This window comes from Lampetra planeri, unplaced genomic scaffold, assembly GCF_965212315.1.
Source record: "Lampetra planeri unplaced genomic scaffold, kcLamPlan1.2.h2 scaffold_176, whole genome shotgun sequence".
NCBI classification, from domain to species: domain Eukaryota; kingdom Metazoa; phylum Chordata; class Hyperoartia; order Petromyzontiformes; family Petromyzontidae; genus Lampetra; species Lampetra planeri.
In genome coordinates this window covers 33,764-48,867 of record NW_027614497.1, presented here as the reverse complement: position 1 = coordinate 48,867, position 15,104 = coordinate 33,764, and the positions used below count along the sequence as shown (strand labels likewise).

At 54.1% G+C, this 15,104-nt stretch overlaps 1 protein-coding gene and 1 long non-coding RNA gene across 3 annotated transcripts; both read left to right on the top strand.

Moving 5' to 3' along the window:
* Window positions 1–282: 282 nt before the first annotated feature.
* LOC144739871 (leptin receptor overlapping transcript-like 1) lies at window positions 283–9,073 on the top strand. 2 transcript variants are annotated; one of them, XM_078622759.1, is made up of 5 exons: window positions 349–370; window positions 3,506–3,610; window positions 6,385–6,460; window positions 7,057–7,249; window positions 8,901–9,073. In XM_078622759.1, exons 3-5 carry the CDS (start codon window positions 6,423–6,425, stop codon window positions 9,015–9,017), a joined length of 348 nt encoding a protein of 115 aa, XP_078478885.1. In that variant the 5' UTR covers window positions 349–370; window positions 3,506–3,610; window positions 6,385–6,422; the 3' UTR covers window positions 9,018–9,073. The 2 variants fall into 2 exon arrangements, with proteins under 2 accessions (XP_078478884.1, XP_078478885.1); XM_078622758.1 differs by lacking the exon at window positions 3,506–3,610 and having other exon boundaries at window positions 283–370.
* A 2,809-nt stretch (window positions 9,074–11,882) lies between these two features.
* LOC144739870 (uncharacterized) lies at window positions 11,883–15,104 on the top strand. Its single transcript, XR_013589529.1, has 2 exons — window positions 11,883–13,934; window positions 14,192–15,104. It is a non-coding gene; the product is annotated as an uncharacterized LOC144739870 (long non-coding RNA).

Here is a 15,104-nt window from a genome sequence, read left to right as displayed (position 1 = left end):
CGGGGGCGATGCGCATCTGCACTGGGAAATCGAGAGGGTCGCCGTTCTCGCACCATTATAATTCACAGCGCGCACAAGCCCGCACGCTGTCCCCTCATTGGCCGAGGCTTGCGTCACGTGTTACCTTGGCGCGACCAATGAGCGGCGGTGACGGTGGGTGGGGGAGGGGGGCGGGAAGTTTCACCGTACCCGCCCCCTCATTACAATTCGTAACGCGCACAAGCCCGCACGCTGCCCCCTCATTGGCCGAGGCTTGCGTCACGTGTTACCTTGGCGCGACCAATGAACGGCGGTGACGGGCGGGGGCGATGCGCATCTGCACTGGGAAATCTAGAGGGTGGCCCTGGACGGACAATGGCGGGCATCAGAGGTGAGGGAGGGAAATTTTCTTCCTCAGCGGGTTCTGTAACAAGATTGGCGATGGTTGTGGGCTCTTAAATGCACGTTTTTATTTACTCGTCGTATTGCTGTGTCACGAGGCGTATCGCGTGCTGGGTTTTTATTTTTAAACAAAACTGTTGATTTTTTTTTTTATCGAGGGATAGGCCCTCACTAAAGCTACGTGAAATCTATGTTTATACCAGGTAAAGACCCTCACTAAAGCTCCATCAAATCTATGTTTATACCAGGTAAAGACCCTCACTAAAGCTTCATCAAATCTATGTTTATACCAGGTAAAAACCTTCACTAAAGCTCCATCAAATCTATGTTTATACCAGGTAAAGACCCTTACTAAAGCTTCATCAAATCTATGTTTATACCAGGTAAAGACCCTCACTAAAGCTCCATCAAATCTATGTTTATACCAGGTAAAGACCCTCACTAAAGCTTCATCAAATCTATGTTTATACCAGGTAAAAACCTTCACTAAAGCTCCATCAAATCTATGTTTATACCAGGTAAAGACCCTTACTAAAGCTTCATCAAATCTATGTTTATACCAGGCAAAGACCCTTACTAAAGCTCCATCAAATCTATGTTTATACCAGGTAAAGACCCTCACTAAAGCTTCATCAAATCTATGTTTATACCAGGTAAAGACCCTTACTAAAGCTTCATCAAATCTATGTTTATACCAGGTAAAGACCCTCACTAAAGCTTCATAAAATCTATGTTTATACCAGGTAAAGACCCTTACTAAAGCTTCATCAAATCTATGTTTATACCAGGTAAAGACCCTCACTAAAGCTCCATCAAATCTATGTTTATACCAGGTAAAGACCCTCACTAAAGCTTCATCAAATCTATGTTTATACCAGGTAAAAACCTTCACTAAAGCTCCATCAAATCTATGTTTATACCAGGTAAAGACCCTTACTAAAGCTTCATCAAATCTATGTTTATACCAGGTAAAGACCCTCACTAAAGCTCCATCAAATCTATGTTTATACCAGGCAAAGACCCTTACTAAAGCTCCATCAAATCTATGTTTATACCAGGTAAAGACCCTCACTAAAGCTTCATCAAATCTATGTTTATACCAGGTAAAGACCCTTACTAAAGCTTCATCAAATCTATGTTTATACCAGGTAAAGACCCTTACTAAAGCTTCATCAAATCTATGTTTATACCAGGTAAAGACCCTCACTAAAGCTTCATCAAATCTATGTTTATACCAGGTAAAGACCCTCACTAAAGCTTCATCAAATCTATGTTTATGCCAGGTAAAGACCCTCACTAAAGCTTCATCAAATCTATGTTTATACCAGGTAAAGACCCTTACTAAAGCTTCATCAAATCTATGTTTATGCCAGGTAAAGACCCTTACTAAAGCTTCATCAAATCTATGTTTATACCAGGTAAAGACCCTTACTAAAGCTTCATCAAATCTATGTTTATACCAGGTAAAGACCCTTACTAAAGCTTCATCAAATCTATGTTTATACCAGGTAAAGACCCTTACTAAAGCTTCATCAAATCTATGATTATACCAGGTAAAGACCCTCACTAAAGCTACATCAAATCTATGTTTATACCAGGTAAAGACCCTCACTAAAGCTCCATCAAATCTATGTTTATACCAGGTAAAGACCCTCACTAAAGCTTCATCAAATCTATGTTTATACCAGGTAAATACCCTTACTAAAGCTTCATCAAATCTATGTTTATACCAGGTAAAGACCCTCACTAAAGCTGCATCAAATCTATGTTTATACCAGGCAAAGACCCTCACTAAAGCTGCATCAAATCTATGTTTATACCAGGTAAAGACCCTTACTAAAGCTCCATCAAATCTATGTTTATACCAGGTAAAATCCCTCACTAAAGCTACATCAAATCTATGTTTATACCAGGTAAAGACCCTTACTAAAGCTTCATCAAATCTATGTTTATACCAGGTAAAGACCCTCACTAAAGCTGCATCAAATCTATGTTTATACCAGGTAAAGACCCTCACTAAAGCTCCATCAAATCTATGTTTATGCCAGGTAAAGACCCTTACTAAAGCTACATCAAATCTATGTTTATACCAGGTAAAGACCCTTACTAAAGCTCCATCAAATCTATGTTTATACCAGATAAAGACCCTCACTAAAGCTCCATCAAATCTATTTTTATACCAGGTAAAGACCCTTACTAAAGCTACATCAAATCTATGTTTATACCAGGTAAAGTCCCTCACTCAAGCTCCATCAAATCTATGTTTATACCAGGTAAAGACCCTTACTAAAGCTGTATCAAATACATTTTTTTACCAATAAGGTCTGAATTGGTCCGTAATAAACTAGGCACTGATAAGGGAGTTGACAAGTATAGAAGAAGCCGAATGACTCTTAAACGCGTGGTGATGTTGATTCTAAATGTGGAGGGGGGAAAAATCCTTAGCCACCGTGATGATGATGAGAGAGAGAGAGACACGCAAACTCCAAATATACAGCAGGCATCGTCATGGTTGGAATCGAACCCACGACCTCCTGTATACCAGGCAAGGTAGTTAACATCTCCTAGCCACCGTGGTGCCCTAATTAACACATTCCTGCGGAGGGAGCTGGTAGGAACGTTGGGTTGCTCGGTCAATGGCCAGGGTCAACAGCGGCGTGGTGTATTCCGCAAATATGCCCGACTGTGAGGGCGGGCACAAGCCGGCGTGAGAAGGTTAAACGTTGAGTTTTATAAGGGCACCACGGGGTGACCAGCCCCGCCCCACCCAGCCACTCCCCACCCAGCCCCTCCCCACCCAGCCCCTCCCCACCCAGCCCCTCCCCACCCAGCCACTCCCCACCCACCCTCCCCACCCAGCCCCTCCCCACCCAGCCACTCCCCACCCTCCCCACCCAGCCCCTCCCCACCCAGCCACTCCCCACCCTCCCCACCCAGCCCCTCCCCACCCAGCCCCTCCCCACCCAGCCACTCCCCACCCAGCCCCTCCCCACCCAGCCCCTCCCCACCCAGCCCCTCCCTGCACGACGGACGGACACGGGCTGGTGTAACCAGGAGGTTCCTACCAGTATCAGTAACCTACGAATGTTCTCTAACCCATGTGTTCTTTCAATTTCATTCCCAGCGTACGCCTCTCCTATCATGATCATCATCAGGATCCATGCACTGTTGGATGAACATGCATGATCGCTGCGTCCCCCTAACTTCTCCGCTCGCTGTCATTCCGAGCGTGCGTCTCTCTCCCCGTGATATTATGTTATCGGCCGTGTTGCTCTATCCACTGCTGAATGAAGATGATGTCCTGAGCCTGCATAATAACCTCTTTAAAACAACAATCTCTTTGTGTAATTCCGAGCTTACATGCGAGGCCACAGCCCTCTCTCCACCACCATCAACATCACGAGGCCGTGCTACTCTATCCACTGCTGGATGAAGGCCCCCCCCCCCCCGCAAAGATGAAGCCTCCCACGAATCATGCGACGATATTAACGACACACCCAGCAGTAGCTAGGAGATGTTAACCACTTCGCCTGGTAAACAAGTAGGTCATGGGTTCAATTTGGACCCTGACAATGCCTGCTGCTGCTGTTTATTTGGAGTTTGCGGCGTCTCTCTCCCTGTGGTCGCATGGATATTTATCTGGATATTTATCTTGGATCCTCCGTTTTTTTCCCCTACCACATTTAGAATGAACGTCACGCGTTTAGCGTATTTGGCGCTGCTATGAATTTCCACGTGATGATGACAAGCGTTGGACTGTCATTTGTGGTAGCCGGGTCTCTTCTGATAAAGGGATCAGTGGGGCCTTATCTGTTAAAATAAAAAAATTATTTAAATAGTTTAACTTAAACTAAACTAATAGGGTTTTTTAAATAATTAAAACAAAACGTAATGAAATAATATAATTCTCACGACGTTTCGGCCACAACGCAAGCAGCCGTCCTCGGGTGAAGAATGAATTATTTTATTACGTTTTGTTTTTATTATTTTATTACTTCCCTTCTACGTGACTTTACCGAAAGAACCAAGAAGAATAATAGGGTTTTTCCCCTTTTTTTCTGGCACCAAAACTGACACCTTTTGCGAGGAATCATGCTTACATTAACCACAACACTTGCAGTCAAATGCAAACAAAAAACACAACTCTGATAATGTATGCATTGTCTTTGAAACTGATTGGTCCACACCAGAGACAGCTTTCTTTAGAGCCTCGTCTCATATGGTGTTCGACCAGATGACACCGAACACCATATGAGACGAGGCTCTAAAGAAAGCTGTCTCTGGTGTGGACCAATCAGTTTCAAAGACAATGCATACATTATCAGAGTTGTGTTTTTTGTTTGCATTTGACTGCAAGTGTTGTGGTTAATGTAAGCATGATTCCTCGCAAAAGGTGTCAGTTTTTGTTGCCAGAAAAAAGGGGAAAAACCCTATTAGTATATTTTGATGCTGGCAAAGGAGGTCCCATGATGTAGTTAATTTAACCTATGTCATTTAGGTGCTTTGCTGCATGCCACACGTTCCATAATAATTTACGAAGGCCAGTTCAGCTAGTGGCAATGTTTTACTACACGCCCCGCACGAGGTAGTCATTCAATGCCCATTCGACCTTAAAACTAAACAAAACTAACTTGTATTAAACCACTAAGCTATGTAGAGCTCTTTTTGAGAAGCGACCTGGCCACTAATGATAACTCACCGAAGTCACTTATCATCAGCACGTAGAACTTTATAGCATTAATTCTAGATTTGAAGCTTTCGTGACTGCAAGGATTCATACTCTTAGGTTTTTTCGGTAAAGTCACGTAGGTAAAACATTAAAAAAGTAAAATAAAAATCACGACGACAGCTGCCGTGGCTGTGACGGTTCCACCTGAAGACGGAAGCTTGTGTTGCCTCCGAAACGTCGTGATTTTTATTTTATTTTACTTTTTTTAATGTTTTACCTACGTGACTTTACCGAAAAAACCTAAGAAGATGAACTTCATAGCGGCCAACTACTCTTGAAACGCGTGTTGATTCTAAAAGTGTAGGGAAAAAACTGGAGCACTCGGAGAAAAATGCACGCCACCACGGGGAGAGAGGGCCGAGAGAGAGACTGAAACTCCAAATATATAGAGCAGGCGTTGAGTGTGATGACTTTCTGCATACTAGGCAAGGTATTTACACTATGAGACATCTCCTTTACCAGTGGCAAAATATAGTAATAGGTTTTTACCCTTTCAACTGGTACAAAAACTGACACCTTTATACAAGGCATCATGTTTGCAATAACCACAACACAAGCAGTCAAAATGCAAACAAAAAGAAACAACTCTGATGATGATAATGATATGCACTGTCCTTGAAGTTGATTGGTCCACACCCGAGACAGCTTTTCTTAGAGCCTAGTTTCCATTGGTGTTGGACCAGATGAAAGGGTAAAAACCTATTACTATATTTTGCCACTGGTAAAGGAGATGTCTCATAGTGTAAATGCTTACCCCAAGCTCTCAATACTCTGATAGTGCGCTGTCTTTGAGTTGTACCATCTGGTCCAACACCAATGGAGACTAGGCTCTAAGGAAAGCTGTCTCGGGTGTGGACCAATCAACTTCAAGGACAGTGCATATCATTATCATCATCATCAAAGTTGTTTCTTTTTGTTTGCATTTTGACTGCTTGTGTTGTGGTTATTGCAAACATGATGCCTTGTATAAAGGTGTCAGTTGTTGTACCAGTTGAAAGGGTAAACACCTATTACTGCTAGGCGAGGTAGTTAACACCTTTCCACCATGGCCTCGGGGAGGCCCAGGACAGGTTCAAATGTTCGTCAGGACGACGGGTTGACATGTTCACCGTGTATGGGTCTCTTCGTTTGTCTAATGGCCTCTTAATATTTAATCGAATGTAAGTCCGCGCTCTAAGCTGTTTGTCAAAGTTGTCCGTTGGCTTTGGGTGAGTGCAGGCTGATGAGCGCGCGCGTGTACTTGTTGTGTCTGCGTCTTTCTGCGTGTGTTGCAGCGCTGGTGGGGTTGTCGTTTGGCGGAGCGGTGGGGCTCATGTTCCTGATGTTGGCCTGCGCTCTTCCGGAATACCAGTGAGACGCCCGCTCTGTCGCGCGACAAGCAGACGCACGCAGTCACGCGCTCACTCGCTCAGTCACATGCTCACTCGCTCAGTCACACGCTCACTCGCTCAGTCACATGGTCACGCGCTCAGTCACATGCTCACTCGCTCAGTCACATGGTCATGCGCTCACTCGCTCAGTCAGATGCTCACTCGCTCAGTCAGATGCTCACTCGCTCAGTCACATGCTCACACGCTCAGTCACATGGTCATGCGCTCACTCGCTCAGTCACATGGGCATGCGCTCAGTCACATGGTCATGCGCTCACTCTTTCGGTCACATGCTCACTCGCTCAGTCACATGGTCATGCGCTCACGCGCTCAGTCACATGGTCACGCGGCCCGTCGCACGATCACACACTCGTGTGATCTCTCAGCCTCGTTGTCCCCGTGCGTCTCGGCGTGTACTATCCGCTCTTCGTGTGTCACGTGTCTCCGCATGTGGCGTTCCCGTGCGTCTGTATAACGCGTCTCCGCGTGTCCCCCGTGCGTCTCGGCGTGTACCCGCCCCGCTCCCTTCGTGTCTTAACGTGTCCCCCGTGCGTTGTCCCCCGTGCGACGTCCCAGCGTCTACTGGCCGCTGTTCGTGCTCATCTTCTACGCGCTCGTGCCGGTGCCGCAGTGCGTGGCGCGCCGCCTCGGCGACGAGGGCGGCGGCGACGCCACGAGCAGCGCGTGCCGCGAGCTGGCGCTGTTCTTCACCACGGGCATCGTGGTGTCGGCCTACAGCCTGCCCGTCATCCTGGCCCGCGTCGACACGGTACGGTGCACGCGTGTGTGCGTGCACGCGTGTGTGCGTGCACGCGTGTGTGCGTGTGTGCGTGCACGCGTGTGTGCGTGTGTGCGTGCACGCGTGTGTGCGTGCACGCGTGTGTGCGTGTGTGCGTGTGTGCGTGCTAGCGTGCGTGCGTGCTAGCGTGCACGCGTGTGTGCGTGCACGCGTGTGTGCGTGCACGCGGAGAGAGAGGGACGCAGAGGGAGAGGCGAGGAGAGGGAGAAACGAGACGCCGTAGAGGCTTTAGTTGTGTCGGCCTACAGCCCGCGCAACGTTCCCGCCCGCGTGGACACGGTACAGGATACGTACACGGACACGTGCGCTAGCGTGCGTGCGCGTGTGTGCGTGCACGCGGAGAGAGAGGGATGCACAGGGAGAGATAAAGGGAGAGAAAAACGAGAGACAGACAAGAGACAGAGAGACTTTGTTGTGTCGGGCCTACAGCCTGCGTATCGTCCTCGCCCGCATGGACACAGTACGGCACACACACACGCACACTAGCGTGTGTGTGTGTGTGCACAGGGAGAGAGGGGCGGACGCAGAGGGGGAGAGATGAAGAGAGGGAGAAACGAGAGACGGAGAGACTTTGTTGTGGCAGCCTGCGCATCGCGATCGCTCGTGTAGACACAGTACGGGGTGCACGTACAGTGTGTACAGTGTTTGCGTGTGTGTGCACTGGGGGGAGGGGTGGGGCGACAAGATACGGAGGCGGGGTCACGTCAGCCTACGGGCCCTCACCCATCGTGCCTGACGTGACAGCAAAGGCAAAGATCCCCCGTGTAGCCTTAACAGACTGTAGGGGCAAGTGCTGTCAGCGAGCACCTATGAAGGCCGGCGCTGTGGCACACGAGGGGGGTGGGTGACCAGCACCACGCCCGGCCGCCTTTGTCTCCCCAGTGGCGATGTTTACTACACGCCGCACCAGGTACTCATTTAAGGCTGAGTCGACCTAGGGAAGGCCCAGGACCGGTTAAGATAATCGCCACTGGGTGTTGGCCGTGAGCGGGAATCGAACCCGGGTCGCCGGGTTCGTAGCGTAGCAGCGTAGCGCTAACCGCTGCACTACGTGAGAGCGCGCACGTGCGCACACGCGTGCGTTGGGGAGAGCGAGCGAGAGACGGGTCACGACGCTTCACTGGTGTTCGCGAAGCGTCGTTATGGGGCGGCTCCGGCAAATTGAACCAAATCCTGGCAGTCGCCTGATGATTCTGCTTGAAGCACACATCCATCGTGAATCCCTGTGCCTCCCCGTGCACCTCACGTGAACCCGGGTGTGACCCGAGTTCGATTGCCGCTCACGACCAACACCGGTGACGATTATCCGAAACGGTCATCGGCCTCCCCTAGGTCGACTCAGCCTCAAATGAGTACCCGGTACGGTGTGTAAACATCGCCACTGGGGGAGACAAAGGCGGCCGGGCGTGGTGCTGGCCGCCCGTCCCCCCCTGGTGTGCCACGGTGCCGGTGGCGATTATCTGAACCGGTCGTGGGCCTCCTCTAGGTCGACTCGGCCTCAAATGACCACCTCGTGCAGCGCGCACTAACAACGTCGCCACCGGGGGGAGACGCGTCGCCGGCCTCCGGCCTGGTGAAGGCTACACGGGTGATCTTTGTCATTATGCCTGCCCCCCCGCAGATCAAGTGGGGGGCGTGTGCCCTGGTGCTCACCGCCAACTCGGTCGTCTTCCTCACCATCCTCGCCTTCTTCCTCGTCTTCGGACGCACAGACGACTTCGCCTTCCAGGCCTGGTGACGGCGGCGATCGCCGGAGACGCTGCGGTGTGGCGGGGAGGGGGGGTGGTGGTGGTGGTGGTGGTGATGGGGGTGGTGGGGGTGGTGGGGGTGGTGGTGGTGGGGGTGGTGGGGGTGGTGGTGGTGGTGGTGGGGGGTGGTGGTGGTGGGTGGTGGTGGTGGGGGTGGTGGTGGTGGTGGGGGTGGTGGTGGTGGGGGTGGTGATGGGGGTGGTGGGGGTGGTGGGGGTGGTGGTGGTGGGGGTGGTGGGGGTGGTGGTGGTGGTGGTGGGGGGTGGTGGTGGTGGTGATGGTGGTGGGGGTGGTGGTGGTGGTGGGGGGGGTGGTGGTGGTGGGGGTGGGGGTATTGGTGGTGGGGGTGGTGGGGGTGGTGGTGGTGGTGGTGGTGGTGATGGTGGTGGTGGTGATGGTGGTGGTGGTGGGGGTGGTGGGGGTGGGGGTGGTGGGGGTTGGGTTGGAGGTGCTGGTGTGTGGTGCGGGGTGGCGGTGGGGGGGGGGGACATGGTTATTTTGGTGGACGTGGGGGCGTACGTAAGGAACGGGGGGGGGGGGCAGGGGGGGCGGTTAGGAATCTCAGGGGGTCGTCGTTAAACGCCGAGGAGATGGGTCCGCGCCAGCCTCACGGCACCCGCCGTGACCTCCACAAAAATAAAATAGAAACACATTTGCGGCTCTCGCCGCCGGTGCTGCCCTGGGTTCAAGGCCGTTGAAGCGACGACAGCTTCCGACAGCGACAGTCAACCTGACCACCTTAACGTCAGCAGCGATTGGGGGGGGGGGGGTGGTCTGGTGGTCCCTTAACGCTGTCGAGATAATGGCCGCCCCTTGCCCGCCTGCCTCTCCCCCCCCCCCCCACCACTTCTCCTCCTGGGAAAAATCCTCGCTCGCGACGGCCGAGTTGGGTGGCTTGCCGACGTGACTACCGCTGTCGGCGGTCGCAAGCCGCTTCCTAACAGCTGAAGGTTTGCTGCCACAACGGCCGCAAACAGTCAAGCGTGGAGTACACAAACCGAGGGTGTGTACAATAGCGGGCGTGCGCGTGTGTGCGCGCGTGTGCGCGTGTGCGCGGTGCGCGTGGTGCGTGTGTGCGCGTGTGCGCGTGTCCGCGTGCGCGTGTGTGCGTGTGTGCGTGGTGCGCGTGCGCGTGTGCGTGTGTGCGTGGTGTGCGTGTGCGTGTGCGCGTGTGTGCGTGTGCGGTGTGTGCGTGTGTGCGTGTGTGCGTGTGCGCGTGTGCGTGTGTGCGTGTGGCGTGTGTGCGTGTGTGCGTGTGCGTGTGCGCGTGTGTGCGTGTGCGTGTGTGCGTGTGCACGTGTGTGCGTGTGCGTGTGTGCGTGTGCACGTGTGTGCGTGTGCGTGTGGTGCGTGTGCACGTGTGCGTGTGTGCGTGTGTGCGTGTGTGCGTGTGTGCGTGTGCGCGTGTGTGCGTGTGCACGTGGCGTGCATCTGTGGTTAGCGCCGCTGCGCTCCGAACCCGGCGACCCGAGTTCGATTTTCCATCTCCGCGGCCGAAAGCGGTGACGGTTATCTGATCCCGCGGCGGGTCCTGGGCCTCCCCTAGGTCGCCTCGGCCTTGAGTGAGTTTGTGAACATCAACACCGGGGAGACACAGGCGGTCGGGCGTGCCCACTCGCTCGCAGCACTTGCCCCGATGGTCCGTCAAGGCTACACGGGGGGTGGGGGGGGGTCTTTGTCTTTGTTACACAACCTACCACGCACCCGCGGATTGTAACTGGCGAGGTGTGGATCGGCCGGTGAGGGAGAATACGAGAGTCTACGGATCGGAACGGAGGAGGAGGAGGAGGAGACGCAGCCGCTGTGTTTAAGAGAGCTTAGCCTTAGCGTTTAGACTTAAGGCGTGAGACGCGGGGGGGGGGGCGGTGCGGATGATACATTTGTCCTTTAAGCAGTGGGAGGTCGCTGTTATTCTTTGGCGGAGGGCGGCGTTTCTTGTGCCGTGGAAACTCGCAATTGTCCACCGAGGATCTGTGAAATCCTTTTCGCTGTCCATCGTAGTCTGTTACTGGGTTCGTCGCGTCTTGGGTTACGGATGCGACAGACATGTTACGTCTGTTGTTGTTGTTGTTGTTTGTTTGTTTGTGTCATTGTAATCCCGTCTTTGTGAGCTCGCGCTTTCACCCACGGCCGCCACCGCGTGTGTTTTACGTCCCGATGACTTTGGCTAGAAGCGTGCGTCCACTTTGTGTCATTGGTTGCACCTTAGACGCTACCGTAACCTTCCGTGTGTGTGTTTGTGTGCGTGCGTGCGTGTGTGCGTGCGTGTGTGCGTGCGTGCGTGCGTGCGTGCGTGGCGTGCGTGTGTGGCGCGTGCGCGTGCGTGTGTGTGTGTGCGTGCGTGTGTGTGTGCGTGTGTGTGCGTGTGTGTGTGTGTGTGCGTGTGTGTGTGTGCGTGTGTGTGCGTGCGTGTGTGTGCGTGCGTGTGTGTGTGTGCGCGCGTGCGTGTGTGTGTGTGCGTGCGTGTGTGTGCGTGTGTGTGTCTGTGCGCGTGCGTGTGTGTGCGTGCGTGCGTGTGCGTGCGTGCGTGCGTGCGTGCGTGCGTGTGTGCGTGCGTGGTGTGGCGTGCGTGCGTGTGTGTGCGTGCGTGCGTGCGTGCGTGTGCGTGCGTGCGTGCGTGCGTGCGTGCGTGCGTGCGTGCGTGCGTGCGCGCGGCGGTGTGTGTGTGTGTGCGTGCGTGCGTGCGTGTGTGTGTGGTGCGTGCGTGCGTGCGGCGTGTGTGCGTGCGTGTGTGTGCGTGCGTGTGTGTGTGTGTGGTGCGTGCGTGTGTGTGTGCGTGTGTGTGCGTGCGTGTGTGTGCGTGTGTGCGTGTGTGTGTGGTGTGCGTGTGTGTGTGTGTGTGTCTGTGCGTGTGTGTGCGTGCGTGTGCGCGAGCACCTATTTTACGGGGAGCCGGGTGGCGTCGCGGTTAGCCGGCGCGCTCCGCTTCGAGCCCGGTTATGATCCGAGTTCGATTCCCGCTCACGGCCACCACCGGTGACGATTATTTTAACCGGTCCTGGGCCTCCCCTAGGTTGACTTTGCCTCAAATGAGCACCCGCCGCTGCGGTGTGTAAACATCGCCGCTGGGGGAGACAAAGGCGGCCGGGCGCGGCTGCCGGCCACTCCACCTCCCTCGTGTGCCAAGCCGCCATTCATAGTGCACTTGCCCCCACACGGTCTGTTAGGGCTACACGGGCGGGGGGGACCTTTGTCTTTGCACCTATTTTAATCTCGTGTGTTTCGTGGGTAAGGTGGGGGGGGGGGTTTGACCCCCGTGAACTCCGGTGGGCGTTTGTGTTGCTTTGTTGGTGGCGTGGAGCGATCGTGTAGCGGTGCGTAGCGCTGCGCTACGCACCGATCTAACAGAAAAGCACCCCCCTCTCTGTTACGGACAAGTCTGTTTGGTTTAACCGGCCGAGGTTACTCAGCCCGGGAGTCAACAGGATGGGAGTCTTTCATTTTGCGAGCCGTGGCTGGGAGCCTAGTGGTGGAGTGGGCGTGACTATGTACAAGTGGGCGTGGCTGTGTACAAGTGGGCGTGGCTATATACAAGTGGGGGGGCGGTGGGGTGGGAGCCTAGTGGTCGGAGTGGGCGTGGCTATGTACAAGTGGGCGTGGCTGTGTACATGTGGGCGTGGCTGTGTACATGTGGGCGTGGCTGTGTACAAGTGGGTGGGGGGGCGGTGGGGTGGGAGCCTAGTGGGTGGAGTGGGCGTGGCTGTGTACAAGTGGGCGCGGCTGTGTACATGTGGGCGTGACTGTGTACATGTTGGCGTGGCTGTGTACAAGTGGGTGGGGGGGGCGGTGGGGTGGGAGCCTAGTGGTCGGAGTGGGCGTGGCTATGTACAAGTGGGCGTGGCTGTGTACATGTGGGCGTGACTGTGTACATGTTGGCGTGGCTGTGTACAAGTGGGTGGGGGGGCGGTGGGGTGGGAGCCTAGTGGGTGGAGTGGGCGTGGCTGTGTACAAGTGGGCGTGGCTGTGTACATGTGGGCGTGGCTGTGTACATGTGGGCGTGGCTGTGTACAAGTGGGCGTAGCTGTGTACATGTGGGCGTGGCTGTGTACAAGTGGGCGTGGCTATGTACAAGTGGGCGTGGCTGTGTTTTTAGAAGGTAAATGATCGAAGACACAAATTAAGCACGTTAAGTTACAACTTGTTTCATCAAGCCCTATGTATTTATTAAGATTATTACGTAATTTTTTTTTACAATTGAGAACCAAAAGGGGGGGGGGGGGGGGGTGCAAGGCCGCAGCAGAGGTTAAGAACCACCGCTTGAGGTCTTTGCGTGCCGTGTGCATGTGTGGGTGTATGTGGTGGTGGTTAGCGCTACGCTGCGCTACGAACCCGGCGACCCCAGTTCGATTGCCGCCCACGGCGATTATCCGAACCGGTCCTGGGCCTCCCCTAGGTCGACTCGGCCTCAAATGAGTAGCTGGTGAGGTATGTAAACATCGCCACTGGGGAGACAAAGGCGGCCGGGCGTGGTGTTAGCCACCCCCCCCCCCCCCCCCCCCCCCCGTGTGCCGTGTCGGCAAGTGCTCGCTAACAGCACTTGCCCCAACGCTCTGTCCAGGCTACACGGGGGATCTTTGTATTGGTCGGGGAGCGGTCAGCGGTTCGCGCGCCGCGCTACGGACACCGCGAGAGTTGGATTCCCGCTCGCGGCCACCGACGCCAGTGTGACGTTCATCTGCTGCTCGTGCTTCAGTTTGTCTCCCTTCCCACGCACCCTCCGGTGAAGCGCGCTTGGCCGCAGACGGTGCGCAAGGAGCGCAACGTGCACCGGAACCGTTCATGGGCCTCCACCCCAGAGGTCGCAACCGGGTACCCGATACCCGTACCCTACCCGATACCCGGCTACCCGTACCCGTTTGCGACCCTGGTGCGGCCGGGTACGGGTACGGGTAGGCCGTGAGTCACTGGTGAGTCACCGTTTGTCACTCATTTCCCAACGTCTTGTCTCTTATCACAATTCAAGTTGCTAGAATCAACCCACCCGCGCCTGCAACATGGCTTCATCCCAGAGGTCGCAATCAGGTACCCGATACCCGTACCCTACCCGGCCGGGTACGGGTAGGGTACGGGTACGGCCGGGTACGGGTACCCGTTTGCGACCCTGGTGCGGCCGGGTACGGGTACGGAATCAAAACCCGTTTGCGACCTCTGCTCCACCCCCAAGGCGACTCGGTCCCCAAGCGAGGACCTGGCCCCAACGAGGACCTGGCGTGCAAACGTCGCCGCTCGCCGGGGAGACGAGAGGCGGCCGTGCGCTGCGGTGCGGACCACCCGCCTCCCCCCCCGCAGCCTTCACCGGTGCTACTCAGCACTTGCGCCTCCTCCTCCTCCTCAGGGGGGATCTTTGAGGCACTATCGATCAACGGATTGTCGGAAGCCAGGGCGACGGAGGTGGAACGCGCGTGCGCACGGGCGCGTGATGTTTTGCTGCTCTCTGTCGCCACCCTCGCGCTTTGACAGGCGACCGCAAACAACGGCGCTTGTGCCGGAGGCGCCGCGTTTGTTCCCCGTGCTGGTAGGCCTCGCCAAGGTAAGGTAATTGTACCCCTTTTTACCGGGTAAAAGGGTAAAGGTAAAGGTGTCGACATGCCAAGGGGTAAGGGTAATGGGTAGGGTAAAAGGTAGGCTCGTTGATTTTTTACCTTACCTGCTAAAGGGTAAAAGGTAGGGTAGAGTGATTGTATTGTGGTAAGGTAAAAGGTAGGGTAAAAAGGTAGGCTCGTTGCTTTTTTACCTTACCTGCTAAAGGTTAAAAGGTAGGGTAGAGTGATTGTATTGTGGTAAGGTAAAAGGTAGGGTAAAGGTAGGCTCGTTGCTTTTTTACCTCGCCTGCTAAAGGTTAAAAGGTAGGGTAGAGTGATTGTATTGTTGTAAGGTAAAAGGTGGGTGTAAAAAGGCAGGCTCGTTGTTTTTACACTTTTACCTTGCCGAGGCCTACGTGCTGCACGGCGGCTTGTCTGTGTACAAAGTTCGCGTACGATACATTACGTGTACATAATCCCGTCGTTGATCCATGCGTGTGTAGACAGCGGAGCGTATGTATGTGTACGTGCTAAAGTTAATAAAAAGCCTTTTGG

What these genes read in the sequence shown, in the direction of transcription:
- LOC144739871 (XM_078622758.1), top strand. Translation starts at nt 283, where the DNA reads ATGAACGGCGGTGACGGGCGGGGGCGATGCGCATCTGCACTGGGAAAT. An exon ending in GACAATGGCGGGCATCAGAG is followed by an intron (nt 371 to 6,384) that starts GTGAGGGAGGGA and finishes CGTGTGTTGCAG; the next exon opens with CGCTGGTGGGGTTGTCGTTT. An exon ending in TCCTGGCCCGCGTCGACACG is followed by an intron (nt 7,250 to 8,900) that starts GTACGGTGCACG and finishes GCCCCCCCGCAG; the next exon opens with ATCAAGTGGGGGGCGTGTGC.